Source organism: Gopherus evgoodei, chromosome 1 (genome assembly GCF_007399415.2).
Source record: "Gopherus evgoodei ecotype Sinaloan lineage chromosome 1, rGopEvg1_v1.p, whole genome shotgun sequence".
Classification (NCBI taxonomy): Eukaryota; Metazoa; Chordata; order Testudines; family Testudinidae; genus Gopherus; species Gopherus evgoodei.
The window spans coordinates 79010789-79028944 of NC_044322.1; the positions used below are offsets into that span (position 1 = coordinate 79010789).

The 18156-nt window shown below is 41.0% G+C and overlaps 1 protein-coding gene across 14 annotated transcripts in view; it reads right to left on the bottom strand.

Annotated features, from left to right (window-relative positions):
• MYCBP2 (MYC binding protein 2) overlaps positions 1 to 18156 on the bottom strand; it is a 463608-nt gene that overhangs the window by 54085 nt on the left and 391367 nt on the right. For all 14 annotated transcript variants that reach the window (XM_030566987.1, XM_030566958.1, XM_030566968.1 and 11 more), the window contains 7 exons: positions 15685 to 17340; positions 13376 to 13545; positions 9751 to 9995; positions 8718 to 8885; positions 7363 to 7520; positions 6302 to 6501; positions 5511 to 5660 (listed from right to left, as the gene is read on the bottom strand). In XM_030566987.1, the coding sequence (XP_030422847.1) occupies positions 5511 to 5660; positions 6302 to 6501; positions 7363 to 7520; positions 8718 to 8885; positions 9751 to 9995; positions 13376 to 13545; positions 15685 to 17340 (2747 nt within the window). The remainder of the gene's footprint in view (positions 1 to 5510; positions 5661 to 6301; positions 6502 to 7362; positions 7521 to 8717; positions 8886 to 9750; positions 9996 to 13375; positions 13546 to 15684; positions 17341 to 18156) is intronic.

The window sequence follows — 18156 nt, forward strand, 5'->3', positions numbered from 1 at the left end:
ACCACCAAAACCAGCTGGAACTCCAGAGGGAAGCCCACCGACAGGCCATGGAATTAGAAAAGGCTAAGCAAAACACAGCCAACCCTAACAACCCTGCACCAATGATTATTCCACAGCACAGGAAATTTCCCACCTACAAGGCAGGTGATGACACTGAGGCCTTCTTGGAAAATTTTGAAAGAGCCTGTCTTGGGTACAGCATCCCTGAAGACCAGTACATGGTAGAACTGAGGCCACAGCTCAGTGGACATTTAGCAGAGGTGGCAGCTGAAATGCCTAAGGGGAACATGAACGACTATAAACTTTTTCAAACCAAGGCCAGATACAGAATGGGGATAACCCCGGATCATGCTCGTCGGCGTTTCAGAACCCAAAAGTGGAAACCAGATGTGTCATTTCCCAAACACGCCTACTACGTCGGGAAAAATTATGAGGCCTGGATATCAGGACACAATGTTAAAACCTTGGAAGAACTGCACCTCCTCATACAAATGGAGCAGTTGGTGTTCCTGAGGACATAACACAGTACATACAAGATGGAAAACCCAAAAATCTCGCTGAGGCGGGGGAGATTGGAGCCAGATGGATGGAAGTGGCAGAAAGCAAGAAAGCTATTGTCAAGAGGAACGAATACCCCAGGGGGCACACCGACCATAAACCCTACAACCGAGGACAGCCAAAGACCCCACATACAACCCAAGTAAAGCCACAGACGCCCTATTCTTCCACCTCACCAGTCTCCAGTAACTCACCTCGGCCCAGTGACCCATCAGATGGAAGATGCTTTAAGTGTAATGAACTGGGACATATCAAGGCCAACTGTCAAAGAACGCCATCCGAGTGCAGTTCATTACACCACCATCACCCAAAAGATTCCCAGGCCCAGATGCCTCTCAAATACCCTTGGAGCGAAGGGAAAATTTGAGAGTGGGCGGAAAGAAGGTTACTGCATGGAGAGACATGGGGGCACAAGTGTCAGCTATCCACCAATCCTTCGTAGACCCCAAATTCATCAACCCAAAGGCCAAAGTGACAATTTACCCCTTCATGTCACAAGCTGTAGACTTGCCTACAGCTGAACTGCCTGTCCAGTACAAAGGGTGGTCAGGAATGTGGACTTTTGCAGTCTATGACAATTATCCTATCCCCATGCTACTGGGGGAAGACTTGGCCAACCAGGTGAAGCGGGCCAAGAGAGTGGGAATGGTTACATGTAGCCAAACCAGGCAAGCTTCCAGACCCATTCCTGTTCCTGAGCCGTCCACAGGCACCCCGTCTGTGTTACCAGAGACCCAGACAGAGGTAATGGACCCGGATTCCATGCCAACCACTGAAACAGCCACAGCACCTCCAGTCCCAGGCCCGGAACTGGAACAGCAACCAGCACCAGCAATTGCAACCACATCTTCAAAGTCAACGCCAGAGGGCACCAACGAGCCAGAACTGGCAGAAGCAACAGACAGCCATACCCAAAAGGCTCAGCCAGAGCCTGAAATACCCACAGGTGCACCAGCGGAGAGCGGTTCACCAGCAACGGAAACAACCCCATCACCTACATCGCTTCCAGAGGGACCAAGCCCAAGTCCACAGTCTGAGGAAGAACTGGTGACCCCAGCCTCAAGGGAACAGTTCCAGACTGAGCAGGAAGCAGATGACAGCCTTCAGAAAGCTTGGGCGGCGGCACGGAGCACCCCACCGCCTCTCAACTCTTCTAATCGATCCCGGTTTGTTATAGACCAAGGACTTTTATACAAGGAAATTCTTTCTGGTGGACACCGGGAAGAATGGCAGCCGCAAAAACAGTTGGTGGTTCCAACTAAGTACCGGGGGAAGCTCTTAGGCTTAGCCCATGATCATCCCAGTGGCCATGCTGGGGTGAACAGAACCAAGGACCGGTTGGGGAAGTCCTTCCACTGGGAGGGGATGGGCAAGGATGTTGCCAAGTATGTCCGGTCTTGTGAGGTATGCCAAAGAGTGGGAAAACCCCAAGACCAGGTCAAGGCCCCTCTCCAGCCACTCCCCATAATTGAGGTCCCATTTCAGCGAGTAGCTGTGGATATTCTGGGTCCTTTCCCACAAAAGACACCCAGAGGAAAGCAGTACGTACTGACTTTCGTGGACTTTGCTACCCGATGGCCGGAAGCAGTAGCTCTAGGCAACACCAGGGCTAACACTGTGTGCCTGGCCCTAACAGACATTTTTGCCAGGGTAGGTTGGCCCTCCGACATCCTTACAGATTCAGGGTCTAATTTCCTGGCAGGGACCATGGAAAAACTGTGGGAAACTCATGGGGTGAACCACTTGGTTGCCACCCCGTACCACCATCAAACCAATGGCCTGGTGGAAAGGTTTAATGGAACTTTGAGGGCCATGATACGTAAATTCGTCAACGAATTCTCCAATAATTGGGACCTAGTGTTGCAGCAGCTGCTATTTGCCTACAGGGCTGTACCACATCCTAGTTTAGGGTTTTCACCGTTTGAACTTGTGTATGGTCATGAGGTTAAGGGGCCATTATAGTTGGTGAAGCAGCAATGGGAGGGGTTTACGCCTTCTCTAGGAACTAATATTCTGGACTTTGTAAGCAACCTACAAAGCACCCTCCGACACTCTTTAGCCCTTGCTAGAGAGAACCTAAAGGATGCTCAGGAAGAGCAAAAGGCCTGGTATGACAGACATGCCAGAAAACGTTCCTTCAAGGTAGGAGACCAGGTTATGGTCTTGAAGGCGCAACAGGCCCATAAGATGGAAACATCATGGGAAGGGCCATTCACGGTCCAAGAGCACCTGGGAACTGTGAATTACCTCATAGCATTTCCCAATTCCTCACTAAAACCTAGAGTTTACCATGTTAATTCTCTCAAGCCTTTCTATTCCAGAGACTTACAGGTTTGTCAGTTTACAGTCCAGGGAGATGATGCTGAGTGGCCTGACGGTGTCTACTACGACGGGAAAAAAGACGGTGGCGTGGAAGAGGTGAACCTCTCAACCACCCTGGAACGTCTGCAGCGGCGACAAATCAAGGAGCTGTGCACTAGCTTCGCCCCATTGTTCTCAGCCACCCCAGGACGGACTGAACGGGCATACCACTCCATTGACACAGGTAATGCTCACCCCATTAGAACCCCACCCTACCGGGTGTCTCCTCATGCCCAAGCTGGTATAGAACGGGAGATCCAGAACATGCTACAGATGGGTATAATCCGCTCATCTACCAGTGCATGGGCATCTCCAGTGGTTCTGGTACCCAAGCCAGATGGGGAAATACGCTTTTGCGTGGACTACCGTAAGCTAAATGCGGTAACTCGTCCGGACAACTATCCAATGCCACGCACCGATGAGCTATTGGAGAAGTTGGGACGTGCCCAGTTCATCTCTACAATAGACTTAACCAAGGGGTACTGGCAAGTACCGCTAGATGAACGTGCCAAGGAGAGGTCAGCATTCGTCACCCATGCGGGGGTGTATGAATTCAATGTCCTTCCTTTCGGCCTTCGAAATGCACCCGCCACCTTCCAGAGGCTGGTAGATGGTCTACTAGCAGGACTGGGAGAATATGCGGTTGCCTACCTCGATGATGTGGCCATTTTTTCAGACTCCTGGCCCGAACACCTATTACACCTGGAAAAGGTCTTTGAGTGCATCAGGCAGGCTGGACTAACTGTTAAGGCCAAAAAGTGTCAAATAGGCCAAAACAGAGTGACTTACCTTGGGCACCAGGTGGGTCGAGGAACCATAAACCCCCTACAGGCCAAGGTGGATGCTATCCAAAAGTGGCCTGTCCCAAGGTCACAGAAACAGGTCCAATCCTTCTTAGGCTTGGCCGGGTACTACAGGCGATTTGTACCACACTACAGCCAAATCGCTGCCCCACTGACCGACCTGACCAAAAAGACCCAGCCAAATGCAGTTAAGTGGACTGATGAGTGTCAAAAGGCCTTTACCCAGCTTAAGGCGATGCTCATGTCTGACCCTGTGCTCAGGGCCCCGGATTTTGACAAGCCATTCCTAGTAACCACGGATGCATCTGAGCGTGGTATAGGAGCAGTTCTCATGCAGGAAGCAACAGATCACAACTTCCATCCTGTCGTGTTTCTCAGCAAGAAACTGTCTGAGAGGGAAAGTCACTGGTCAGTCAGTGAAAAGGAATGCTATGCCATTGTGTACGCCCTGGAAAAGCTACGCCCATATGTTTGGGGACGGCGGTTCCAACTACAAACTGACCATGCTGCACTAAAGTGGCTCCATACTGCCAAGGGGAACAACAAGAAACTTCTTCGTTGTAGTTTAGCTCTCCAAGATTTTGATTTTGAAATTCAGCACGTCACAGGAGCTTCTAACAAAGTAGTGGATGCACTCTCCCGTGAGAGTTTCCCAGAATCTAGTAGTTAAAAAGTGTTCTTAAAATGTAGAAGTCTGTTAGTTATATACTTAGTAGTATATGTAAAGGTGCATGTGTTGTAGTAATCTGTTTATTTTAAAGTTCTAGAAGGAAATCGCCGCCAGTGAGCTTCCCCACTGTCTGCAATTTGGGGGGCGTGTCATAAACAGATAGCTAAGGGTTAATGTCTCTTTCACCTGAAAAAAAAAGTAACCTGAAGCACCTGATCAGAGGACCAATCAGGAAACCAGATTTTTTCAACTCTGGGTGGAGGGAAGGTTGTGTCTGAGTCTTTGTCTTCTGCCTGTCCCTCTCAGCTTTGGGAAGGATTTTCTATTTCCTGCTTTCTAATCTTCTGTTTTCAAGTTGTAAGTACAAAATTTAGTAAGGCAGTAAGGTTTCTATTGTTTTTCTTTTGTATTTACATGAATATAGTTGCTGGAGTGCTTGGATTTGTATTCTTTTTGAATAAGGCTGTTTATTCAATATTCTTTTAAGCAATTGACCCTGTATTTGTCACCTTAATACAGAGAGACCATTTTTATGTATTTTTCTTTCTTTTTATATAAAGCTTTCTTTTTAAGACCTGTTGGAGTTTTTCTTTACTGGGAAACTTCAGGGAAATTGAGTCTGTACTCACCAGGGAATTGGTGGGAGGAAGAAGTCAGAGGGAGATCTGTGTGTGTTAGATTTATTCGCCTGACTTTGCATACCCTCTGGGTGAGGGGGGAAAGAGAGATTAACTCTCGGTAATTCTGTTCTCCAGGACTGGGAACGGGGAGGGGGGGAGTCCCTCTGTTTAGATTCACAGAGCTTGTGTCTGTGTATCTCTCCAGGAGCACCTGGAGGGGGGAAGGGAAAAAGGATTATTTCCCTTTGTTGTGAGACTCAAGGGATTTGGGTCTTGGGGTCCCCAGGGAAGGTTTTTGTGGGGACCAGAGTGCCCCAAAACACTCTAATTTTTTGGGTGGTGGCAGCCGTACCAGGTCCAAGCTGGTAACTAAGCTTGGAGGTTTTCATGCTAAACCCCATATTTTGGATGCTAAGGTCCAAATCTGGGACTAGGTTATATGACAACCCACAATTTCTGTAAGATACTTTATGAGTAGCATGCTAAAATCTCACATACTTGCTCTGCATTTTCTTTATTCGCTTTGTTCTCCTCATCCTCATCTTCTTCAGGTTCCACAGGGGCAGGAGTCAGCGAAGCCACGAAATGCCATAAAATATCATGAAGAGAAGTTGTTTGAATGACATTACAGAGAAGCCAATTAAAAGCCTAAAACAAATGTAGATACAAAATTATAGTTTAGGTTAGGAAAGTTGGAGGTATGGACAGAGTTCAACAAAAAGATTCATTTTAAACATTTCACACTAGGAGAGGCACCAGTATTTTGAAAAGTTATAAAAAACACTGCTGCATAAGCCCTTTTATTAAGCTATAAACTATTTCTTACAATTATGTAAATATATAATAGGGAATACACCACACTGATGGCTTGTACATAAGACAATGTGCAGCAAGCTGGGGGGTAACTCTACAGTGCTCTAGCCTGTCACACAGTAATTGATCATGTGGACTCTGTTACAGCACAGTACTTTAAAACAAAGCTTGGAGAGAAAAAAAAAAGTCCCTTGGATACATTTAAAGATTAGAGAGATACTGCTGACCAACCAAACTAGCACATTTACAGTTAACATTCTATTTTTATCATTCAGATTTTGCAGACATTGTTATGGCTACTTAGACTTGTTTTAAAACTTGCTGGAAGTCTCAGTTTAGGATTAGTAAAAGAGCATTATCTTTTTTGTATTAGTATTTAATTTAATATAAAAATTTGTTTCAAAACTTCTCTGGAATTAGGACAAGTAACTGATGTGTCATTTTTATTACAGTTAGATCCATTAATGCATTAATACCTCCATAGCAAAGACTCGGCAAGCAGATTTCCGTAAGGCTTGTTTCATTGCTATTTCAAGCCCTTCCAGATCATGGTGCTGGATTACAAATGCCAGAACTGGCCACTGGAAATTTCTCTCTCCTTTAGAAAGAGAGCTGTGGGCGGAGATTAACCGAGAAAGTTCAGGAGATGGATGTCTCAGGAGAGATGATCCCACTTCTATTTAAAAGTATAAAAATATATACATATTAGATTCTTTGTGTAATTGTTTTTACTGCAGCTATAAAAATCAAAGTACTAGTTTGCTAGTATTTATAAAATAGCAACTTTATTAAGGATGTTCTATTGTAGAACAATATGATACAATCCTTGAAGTGAAAAAATTGTGCTTTACTTCAGGGTAAGCAGACATTAAAAATCTGCAAGAATTCTTCCTGAGCTTTAAAACCAAGCAGAGAACTCCCAGGAATTCATTTCAGACCTGAATTAAATCCTGAGCCACTCTTAACGCTCTGCATATTTCTCATAACTTACATGTGGTTAATATTTGACAAGCTATTAGTATTTGGAACTGGGTGAATAATGGAATTTTTAGTTCACTGTCAATTCCAAAATATCAAAAAAATGTTTAATTTCAGATTGAAACTAAAACAACATTTTGAAAGCTTTTCAGTGAATAGAAAAAGTTTTGAACTAGGTCAAACCAAAACATTTCATTTTGGGGCATTTGACAAAAGCAAAGGAGGACTAGATTCACAAAGTGACCAGAGACTGAGAAGGAGGAGGTTTTTTTAGCCCAGCAGTTAGGGTACCCACCAGCGAAGTGGAAACCCAGATTCAATTCTCCTCTTTGCCTGATGTGGAAAAGGGACTTGAATAAACTATTCACTGAAAAAAGTCTGCCCAGCTCTATTAATTACATATATTTGTAACAAATGGTAATTTTTTTTCTTACAGTCTTTCACTAAGGAACTGTAACCCTATGATCTATCCTTAAACTCCATTTACTTTTTTAAAAACTAAAATAGACATTTTAGAAAAGTATAAATACTTTTTCTGCTTTAAGATGTCTATTTTTACCTGCGTCACCACTGTTGACTCTTCTTCTGGGAATGGCCTTAACCCGTGCAGGTAAAATCGAGTGCTGTTTGTCATATTCCGATGCAACAACTGAGTATGATCTTTGAAAAACTGTGCGCTTTGCCAGATCTGTATCTGTTATTGGACTGGTCTCCAAACTGCAAAGAAAAGAAATCAGTGAGGTCATAAAAACTTTTTTTAAAGTTTCACTGATGACATAACTCAGACAAAATTGAGACTACAGTATTACTATTAAAAAACTAAGCTTTAAAGACTGGAAATGAAGCAGACGAGAAAGCAGCATACATTTGAATAATGGCAATACTATCGCTGTATGAAAATTTACCTTACGCAACATAATAGTAATAACTATATGAACTCATAGTTGTTCATATAGTATGGCCAAAGAGAAATCTTGCAAATTCTTTCAACATAAACATTGCTAATATGCGTATCTTGTATTTCTTACAATATATAATTGTGATATAGCAAGGTAAATCCTCACAATCCAAATATCTCATGGGGGGAGGGGCAAGGAGAGGCATCCAAAGTATTCAGATGACAATTTCAGATAAATATATGATGTAGACAGATTTATAAACTCTATGGGCCTCATACATGAAATTTTAAAGTTTGTTTAGTGGGGGAAATAACGTTTCCCAGCCAGTTCTGATCTGCTGTTGCCAATCCACCGGAATGTTTCACTCCCTCCTACTTTGTGTGAACTTTCTTATGGTCTACAGAAGAGCTCCCACTTCCCACTCTTCCTACAGGGTTTGGGAGAGCCCCATTACCCCAAGTCTGAAAAGGAGAAAGGTGGCTACACCAAGGTGATCCTGAGGATCCCTGTTAGAGCAGAGATTTGAGATCAGTTGACCAGATATCTCATTCTCTTTCCAGAAGATGATCATGGTTAAATGTTGAGATTCAAATTTATTTTTATATGTCAAGCTTCATGACATAGAAATAAATATATAAAAATGTTGTGGCTGATTATGTCCTCCTGATATACGAAATATCCCAGATTTTGTTTCCATTTTGTTTGCTTCAGTGTCAAAGTTCAGACTTGAGGCAATTCTGTGTTAAATCAAGTCATATAAATTAGTTTAAAGTTTTTAACAGAATTGGAGCTCGTGTTTGAAAAGATATGAGAGACCGTTGTCTTTCTGGAAACAAATACAATTTCTGGTCGCCGATAAGCCAAACATATACACAAGTTATGGCTATAATTCAAGGGTTGAGCTGACTTGGTATTTTGGCTACCTATTGCAGCAACAATTCCCATTACCCTTGTGTTCACTTCAGTGCTGTGCTAGTATGTTAGCTAACAGTTATCAAGAACTACACTAGCATACCTTGGTGGCATGGATTTCATGTTACTCTCTGGTTCCTCAAAGACATTAGGACATGCATCAGGAGTGACTGATATGTATGGTGCAGGTACTGAAGTTGAACGCAGGTATCTCATCTCATCTTGGAAGAGGTTGTCATCCTGATAGCTAACAAAGTTTTCATGATGATGCCTGCATTAAAGCAGATATTTAAACTGATGATGATGATTTGTATTATCATAGTGCTCAAGAATCCTACTGGACCAGAACCCCATTGTGCTGGGCTTTGTACAAACCCAGAACCAAAAGACAGTTTTCAAAACCAACCAACCAACCAACCGACCCTTTCCAGTCCAATTAGCTAGCAATTACTGTCACTTACCATGTCTGTATACCTACTGCATTTGAGCCTAACCTGGTTGTGGCCTTTAGGAACTGAAGCAACGTAAATGTTAATATGATGCTGAAGTAGTGAGCTAAAGAATAGCCTATCTGGATGTGTTTATCATTTGCTAATGTTTCGCAAACAGCAGGGCTTCTCAAGATGATGTTACTTATTGTAGAACCAAATTTCCTCCTTCATCCTGAACCACTTTAGAACTCATGAACATTATATATTAAATTGAAATATACTGGGAAATACAAAGGGGCACATGCTTAAATGCTCTGAATTGAGAGGAGAAGGTAGGAGGGGGACTATGTATACGAGGCTCAAGTCATAATATGAGTCTTATTATGGAGTTCTGCTACCAAGTTCTTAAATCACTGAAATTTAAGTTTTAAGATATATTCATCAAGCATTCAAAAGTGTGTAAGGGCATTTCCCATATTCAGTAGCTCTGATCCCTGGAGCAACTGCAATCTAAACAGACATGACAAAACCATGGAAGATGGAGAGAAAGTCAGGGGACAAGATAATAAAGAAGCATGAGAATGCTTCTCGAGAGCAGCATACTTTTATATATACATTTTAGTTTAGTATATCAAATACACATTTTATTTTTATTCAAACATTATGAATAAATGGATTTATGAACTCATGAGTAGCTTTCATTACCTTGCTAAAGTTTGCAGATAGAGGCACGACATTTTAATGGGAAAGTCCTCAGAAATTCCTTCTTTAACACTGGGAAGCTGAGACTGGAATGGTTTTGCAGGATGATAGCACAAAATACTGGGCTCAGCAGCACTGCTCAGGGACAGCAAGAACAGAGCATTGGCTTTAATCACTTGATGAGCTTCCATGGTTGGCAAGGCACGAGGAGTCTTAACTTGCATTGGCTTTCTCCTGTATTGTTTAACCTAGAATACAAAAATGTTATATGTTTACATATTATTTTATTATAAGTAAGGTTAAGACTTAGTCATCGGTATTTTTAGTAAAAGTCATGGACAAGTCACGGGCAATAAAGAAAAATTCACGGCCCATGACCTGTCCACGAACTTTTACTATAAATACCTATGATGACTAAATCTTTAAATCTCTGCTCCTAGGGCCCCAGTGCTCGGGCGGAGGGGGCTACTCAAGTGCTGGGGGCTGACTGCCCCCGGTAGCATGCTGCTCTAAGGCCCCCAGGAACCTCTCTCCCCAGGGACTGCTGTTAGGTGTTGATTATTCACTAACTGGGGGCTCGCTGTCTTGCTGGATCCTCTGTTCATTTGGGTCAGTTTCAATCAGTTAATTAACGACCCAGTCATTCCACCCAGACTGCTATGTGACACACACGCACACACTTCCTGTCTCATCTCCCTGTTTTGGGAGCAGTGTTAAACATTTTGCATCCACTTAGAAGCAATGCAACACACAGAGGGAAACTGACACATGCTTAGGATTCATAAAGCTGTTACAGAACATTCCCACTTTGACACACATGTTCACATACAATTTTTTCCACAGGGCTGCCTTGTTCAGTGGATAGCATAGACCATGCTTTGGGAGTGAATACGGGTTGTATAGTGAAGGACACCGTTGTGACTGTAAGACCCCTTGCTCATTCATTCAAGAAATTGGAAGGTGTGTAACGAATAAAGCAGGGGATGCAGGAAGAGAAAAGATGGTTTCATGGTTAAGGCAGTTAAATGCCCTGGAGAACTGAATTCTATCCCTGCCTCTGTCACAGAGTTCCTTTGTGATGCTAGGCAAGTCACTTAAACCAAACTTTTCAGAGGTGTCCCCTTAGCATGCTCATTTTCTGGGTTCCCAATGTGAGGCCCTGTGGTCTGATTTGCACAGCGCACTCTCAGCTACAAGTGAAGTCAATGTGAGCTATGCTATGAAGATATTAAGGCTATATCATTTGAAGTAGTCTGAAAAATTAGACCTTATGCATACCAAACTGGGCATCCCAAATTAGTGATCACTTTTGATTATAAAATCCCTGTGCCTCAATTTCAAACAACTCACATCAGTAAACTGAATTCTAGCAATTCCTAACTTGCAAGTGCTTGATTTTGAAACCTTTACATTCTTTGAATGTAATTTTTTGTTGCAATTTTATTCACATAGCACTTAAAACGACAAAACACAGAGGGGGATTACAAAGGAAATAAAAATGATACAACAGACAGGCTAGAGAAAAAGTTTCCTTACCCATTAATATTCTTTCTCCAAGATTTTCTATATCAGGCCATATACTTGGATTATAGTTCCTCCCAACCACCAGATGGAGGACAAGAATTTAGATAATGCCATATCTTCCCTTATAAGAGTCTAGCTATCTCAGCTTTCAGTTGAATATTTCAGAAGCAGTATCAAGTACGAATGTAACCAATTTATCAATAACCATTAAAAAAATGTTAAACAATTTCAGTTTGTCAGGAACTCTATCAAAGTTCTTAATGAGTTAGGCACTCAGATCTTACAAGGTGGTGGATGGGACTGGTATAAAAAGGCTTTAATGAAGGAAAATAAACAGATAAAGATAATTTCCCCCTCTCTCTTTGATCTTCTATAACAGATGATATGCATGGGATCTTCCAAAGCATCTGATAAGCCAGTCTTCTTTGGTCTTGTACACACAATAGCAAAGTCATGACTACCAACTGTACTGGGTTCACATGAATTAAGGACCTTGCATACCCAGGTTCAGACTAAACAGGAGCCTGAATGGGGGTGGACATGGACATGTTCACCAGTTCCAGGGTACCATGATCTCAGTCAGCCTGGAGTTATAAGAAAAAAAGCTCCTCTTGATTTGGCTAGCCTTCTATAAGACTATGTTGATCATGGGCTGGGGTAGGAGGGGAATGTACATTTGGCTGAGGTCTACTGACACTCAAGGTAATTTGTTCTGCTTGCTCCTGCTTTCTTGAATCTGAAGTATTTTTTTCCTGGGTATAATGAGATTTCATTCTCCTGATTCAGTCTCATCCAGTCAGGTGTGCTGGTTCTCATCCTCAGACTCTGATTGCCAACTGACTGGTAGGGTTCTTTTTGGCTTAAGCCATCAACAGGTCTGTTTCCCTGAATACATCTTGACTTCTTATGCCTCTCTGGTGACAGATGTATATTACAGATCATGGCGATGTCCAACTGAACTTTTATGGATTAATATATTAGCTTTCCCTGGAAGTGTAACATAGTGATCCTCACAACCTTGGACTCTAACTTGTTTATGGAAGACTTCTTTGAACCAGTGATGAATATTGCAGCAATGTTCAAAATTTTTTTTCCACCTCAGTGGATGGTTCATTGAAATTTTCCTCAGTTAACTATTAACTCCATGACTCTTGAAGATATTTGCAGGATCTTTGAGGTTCTCTCTTAACTCCACTTCCAACAGGAAGACACACTAAAGAGAGTGTAATGTAGAAGCATATTCAAGGCATACATTGAAGCTCACTGCCATTGACCCTAGCACCTGCTGACAGTTCTATACTGTGCTCTTTGAGTGGTGAATTAAAAGTTTTGACTTGGTTCTGCAGCTTATTCATAGAGTCCTACACAATAAATGCCCATTTAGTATATCGTGAATTCTTCAGATACGCAAGGTTGGGCCTGAAGGAGGTCGTCTTGTTTATCACCAACCCCTGCCTTCCCAAATAAGCCCTACTGTCTTCCACTGATGAACTGGCTGAAGCGTCTGAACCAGCTCAGAGCTGCCAGTTGTCCAGATATAGGCTATAGCTTGGTCCAGGATAGCAAATCACAGTTATTTCTAGTGAGACTGCAACACTGGCATATGCAGGAACATATCCTAGAGATCCAATTGGCAAAAGAATTTGCCTTAGTCTCCTCCTTGAATAATTGTTTTAAGTGATTCCATCTGCTTACATTGGCTTTGACCCAACTGTGCAATAAGAGCATGTTATTTGCCAAATAATGACTTATTCCAAAGACATTTACCTACATTGCTTGCAAGATATTAGCTTCTACATTAAAATATGTTAGCATAAAAAGAAAAACTAAATTTATAAATTTGAATCTGAAAAGAAATAAATACACTGTAAAATAATTTGGATTAACAACAACTAATCAGTTATGACTTCTTCCCCTTCTCCCACAAGGAATAAATTGGATCTTAAGAACAAAACCAGAAGTGTTCAATTTTTTTTATCACAGTATATTAAAACTACTTCTAATATAAAAGAACATTTAATGACATTGAAATATCTTGAAATTCTAAAATTACCAAGATAACCTGAACTGATAATACTAACACTGGAGAAACAAATAAATATACCTTCTCTCTTGCTGCTGCTTGCTTTTCACGGAGGTATTTTTCTCTGCATCGATCACAAACCAGATACCAAGTGCTTCCTCCTATACCACCATCACCACAATTACCAGCCCATCCTCCGCAGAAGTGTCCAATGCTATTATAACCTTGACCACCTGCATACCGGCCACAACCTTGAAATAATGAAGACAAGATCCATAAACAGTAACTTTACTTTTAGGAATAACAATTAATGCTTCTTTTCCTATCTGTAAAATAGGAAGGAGGAGACTCATTTCCTTTCCCTTAGCCTGGCTTTATTCTCTCTAAATTTCTTGAAAGCTATATTCTGAAAGCAAATGGTGGTGTCCAATACATGGAAAGTTTTTGCTTTTTAAAATCTGTTGATCAGAACAGCTTTTTAAAAGCTCGAGATGTATATTCATTACTTATTAATATCACAGTAGTGCCCCAAAGTCAAGAGACTGTGCAGACACACTGGAAGACAGTCCCTGATGCAAAAGGCTCAAATCTGAAAATTGGAAATGTTGTGCAATCTTCATGATAGGTGGTGCTACCACCCTGCCAATAATTTTCTCTCTCTTCATTTGCCAAATACATTTTTAATGTAAGTGAAAACTAAGTAGCTTTGTTTCTTTTTGTGTTCAAAGGATATCAGTCAAATGCCTGCAATGTATGCTAACTGCTCCACAGCTAAAAGAGGGAGCATAAATTTCAACCAGATTCTATATTTTTGCTTCCCGCAGCTCCCATTGGCAGAGAACGGCAAACTACAGCCACTGGGAGTTGCGGGTGGCCATGCCTGTGGACTGATCAACATAAACAAAATGTCTCACGGCCCGCCAGCGGATTACCCTGATGGGCCGTGTGCCAAAGATTGCCGACCTCTGCTTTAAAATAAAATTTTAAGGAATTCTAAAAAATAAAAATCCAACCCTAGATGTAATAAAACTTTAAGGTTGAAAAATTAAGCTCTTAAAAGTTAGGAAATGTCAGAAAATAAAATGGATATTTTCAGCTTTAAAAAAATTACTTTTCTGTATGAAAATTATGTACATACTATAGCTACTGGAGAACCTAAGATTACTGTAACTGAAGTAAGTTAGTAAAAAACCAGTATTTTCAGTTTGATGACTTTGTGTTGTTGATGTTTCTTTGTGTATGGCCAGTTTCACCCTTGGTGAGAAGGCCCTTATAAAAACATCAACAATGAAGCAAAAATATTTATTTTCAAGAAGAGGATTTCTTTTAAAGTTCTTTTAAAGTTCAGAAAGGGTGTTCTATCAGAAACTAACCTTTTTTTAAATGCCCATGCTGCTTTTTGTAGAGTCCTAGTCTGAAATAGCATGCACATGTAAAGATATGTAGGTGATAACATGCACTGAACGCTTCAGGATTCCCTTGGTGATCACAGTGAATGAAACAGGACTTCTATGGAGCCCTGTCTCCTTCATACACGTCTTAGTATAGAAGCATATTTACTATGAAGTAAAGTAAGCCAGGCATGCATATATGACATAATTTTCTAAGTGAAGGAAGGCTATTTAAAAAGTGCTAAAAATTACACAAGTAGTATTATGAATGCACAATGTGCAGTTTTCAAACCTCTGTAACCTCTTCCAACGAAAAGTTTCATCAGAGCACTCCAGGATACTTCACATAGAGGATTATTTCTCTGTCAAATTTTAACTTTCTACCCCTCCCCGCAACCCCATTTTAGAACAAGTGCTGCTTGACAAACATTACAAAAATAGCGGCAAAAGTAAACTTTTCCCCCCCACTCTTCTCCCATTTGCAAGAGGCTGAATAGTTTTTACTCAAAGTTGTCAAAAATCTTCACTCTTGTCCAGAGAACAGGTCTGGAAAATTTTAGTCTAAAGTTTCAGAAAGTTATCGATGACTGAAAACATGGAAATGGAAATGTTTGGCAACCTAGAGCTCCTTCTAAAGTTAGGCTTTAATTTTTTTAATTGTGATCTCCTCTTATTTTCCCCACACAGTCACAAACTAAGATTAAAATTGTGTTGCCAAATAGGTACTGTAAATTCAGCTTTTTAACTGCTTTTAGGTTCTGATTCAGCAAAGCACTTAAATACGCCTATAACTTTAAATGTGAGTGCTTAAAACTACTCATATGCTTAATCCCTTGCTGAATCAAGGTCTTCCATTTCTTTATTGTTTTAATTAACACAATTCCCAATATAGGTAAGGAGGCCTGATTTATTTTCATAACAATAATGACTGTCAAAATACAAACTATGTAAAAATAAACTTTGAGTGAGGACTGGGTTATGGAAAAAAAATAGTCTTACCCGGATGAGCTTGTCTCATGTGGTAAGTCACTGGATATGGATGGGATTCTCCACATAGCTCACAGATGGTATCTTTCTCAGGTCCTCCCACTGCAAGTTGGGCCATCTCACCAAAAAGATTTCCCCTTGGCCTGGCCTCAGCCTTTTCTTTTTTCTTTTTTTCCTTTTTGGTTTTCTTGTTGTCTTTGTCGCTTTCTTTCTTCTTTAACACTGCACAGGAACCAGGGCTTGGGAAAATCATATTCTGGGATGCTGCTTTGATAGTTGCTAAGGAAATATCTTCCCAGAAAGCTACCAAATGCTGCAGTGTTAAGGGAAGAGGAGATTTAGATTTCATAGTATAATGACTGGTTGTTTCAAAAGAGGTAATTTCAGTTTTTCCATCCTCGCATTTCTCATGCAGAGGTGGTTCTTTAAGCATAGATAGGACCTTGTTTTTGTTGATGCTGCCCATTTTAGATATGTCTGGACCATGAGGTGCAATGTTAAACATATTAAGAGCAGATGATATTTCCAGTGAGTGTCTATTTTTCAATTTGATTTCTTTTTCCTCTATAGGTTGATGATTAAGACTGTTTCTTATTGGTGCATGCTCTTTGGTAAGCTCTGGATTAAACTTCAAAAAAGATGAACAAGCCATAGCATCATGGACTATTCCTTCATGCCACAGGAAAGAAGCAAAGACAGCTCTGGCACATTCTGCAACAGATGGCGACATTGCTTGCTTGGCTGGCTCTACAGATTTGGATCCATCTCCTTTGAAAAGTAAGCCAGATTTTTCCTTTTTGGATCGTGTGTGCCTACTGGCACACTTACGGCTCACTTTTGGAGAAGCTCTCATATCTTGCTCATCTTTCAGTGGTGCTTTTCCTATGCTAAAGTGAATTTTATTAGAACTATCATCCACAATTTTGAATTCTGTGTTATCATCACATGTGCTATCTGTAATGCTATTAGTCTTTAAAGTACTTGAAGTGCAAACTTCAACAACTTCACTGTGAAGGTTTTCTTGTACAACGTGAGGGGAAGGAGCTCTATTTTCAGTTTCAGTCACAGGTTTTGCATCTTTTGATAGAGTTTTTGGTTTGGGTGAAGTGGACCGTCCCCTTAATGGCTCTGTTAACGGTACTTTTTTTTTGCGAAGTGTGTCTGGGTCTAGTGTGTAAGAATCTGATTTGGATCGTTCCCGAGGAGGATCAAGCTTTGTTTTCACAGGAACTGAGGCTTTTTGAGGTAGAGTCTTATCATGCGGAGATGATGATCGTGGTGAACTAGCAACAGAAGTGCTGGATCTTCCTGCTGTGAGTGGCTGTGGCTTTGGCTTTGGTGAGGAAGACCGTGTTCCGGGGCCTGGAGATTCAGGTCTTAGACCAGAAGTTGTCCTCCCATCAGATTTTAGTGTCTGCAAAGTGTTATGGTTTGGAGATAATGATCTGCTATGAGAATCTGACCTCAACTTTGCAGCATCTGATTTCAACATAAGAGACTCACTGGCAGATAAGCCTTCTGTGTTCCTTGGTTTTTTCTGGTCAGCAACAGTTCTCATCACACGTCCATCAGGTTTGGGTGACTTGCTCTCAGCCCTGTGTTTTGATATGTCTGATTTTCCAGCTGGAGAAACTGGTCTAGCAGCTGCTGTGAAATTCACTCTGTCACCTGTATGGTACATTTTATAGGGAAATTATTAGTACATTTTGTAACTCATACCCATTACAACACAAATTAAAAGATACAGAATTGAACACAAAGATAGAATTCAACCAGGTGCTTCTGTTAACATCCCAAAGTGCTAACAGAGCTGGAAAAAAGGATTTTCTTGAAATAATTATAATGCAACCATCAATTACTTAAAACTACTTTGCAAAGGATGCGCAAATCTATACATGAGTATGCATTTAAAACATGTACAAGAAAATATTTAATAGAAAATGCACTACTTGTGAAATTACCTAGAGATCAAAAGCACTACTACACTACATGGAGAATTTGAGTTCACACCTTCCACTGACCACCGATAAGAGAAAGTAATTTGTTTACTTGGAAGCTAGAATATAAAGCATTATTAGCTAAGTTTACCATAGCTAAGATTACCAAAGTCACAACAGAATTATTATTTATTAGCTTTACATATGTTAGACTGACAACAACTATGGAACTTGCTGGATGGTCTCTTGGCTACTTGTTTACTTATCTTCCATGCTTAAAAGACAAAAAGTGCATATAGAAAGTAATTGAAACTACACAAAAAAATTAGGAAAAGAGGCATGTTCCTGACATGTTGCAAAAGAGTCAGGCTCAAGTTGGAGTTGCCATATTATTAAGGTCAGTTGAGAATACATATATGTAACGACTCTTGTCTACTAATTCATCTTTTTTGTTTTGGTGCAGACTCAGTAATTGGTTGTATTTACACCAACTCATTGCCAATCCCTTATCTGATAGAACTATGTAATTGCTTTTTATAAATGTATG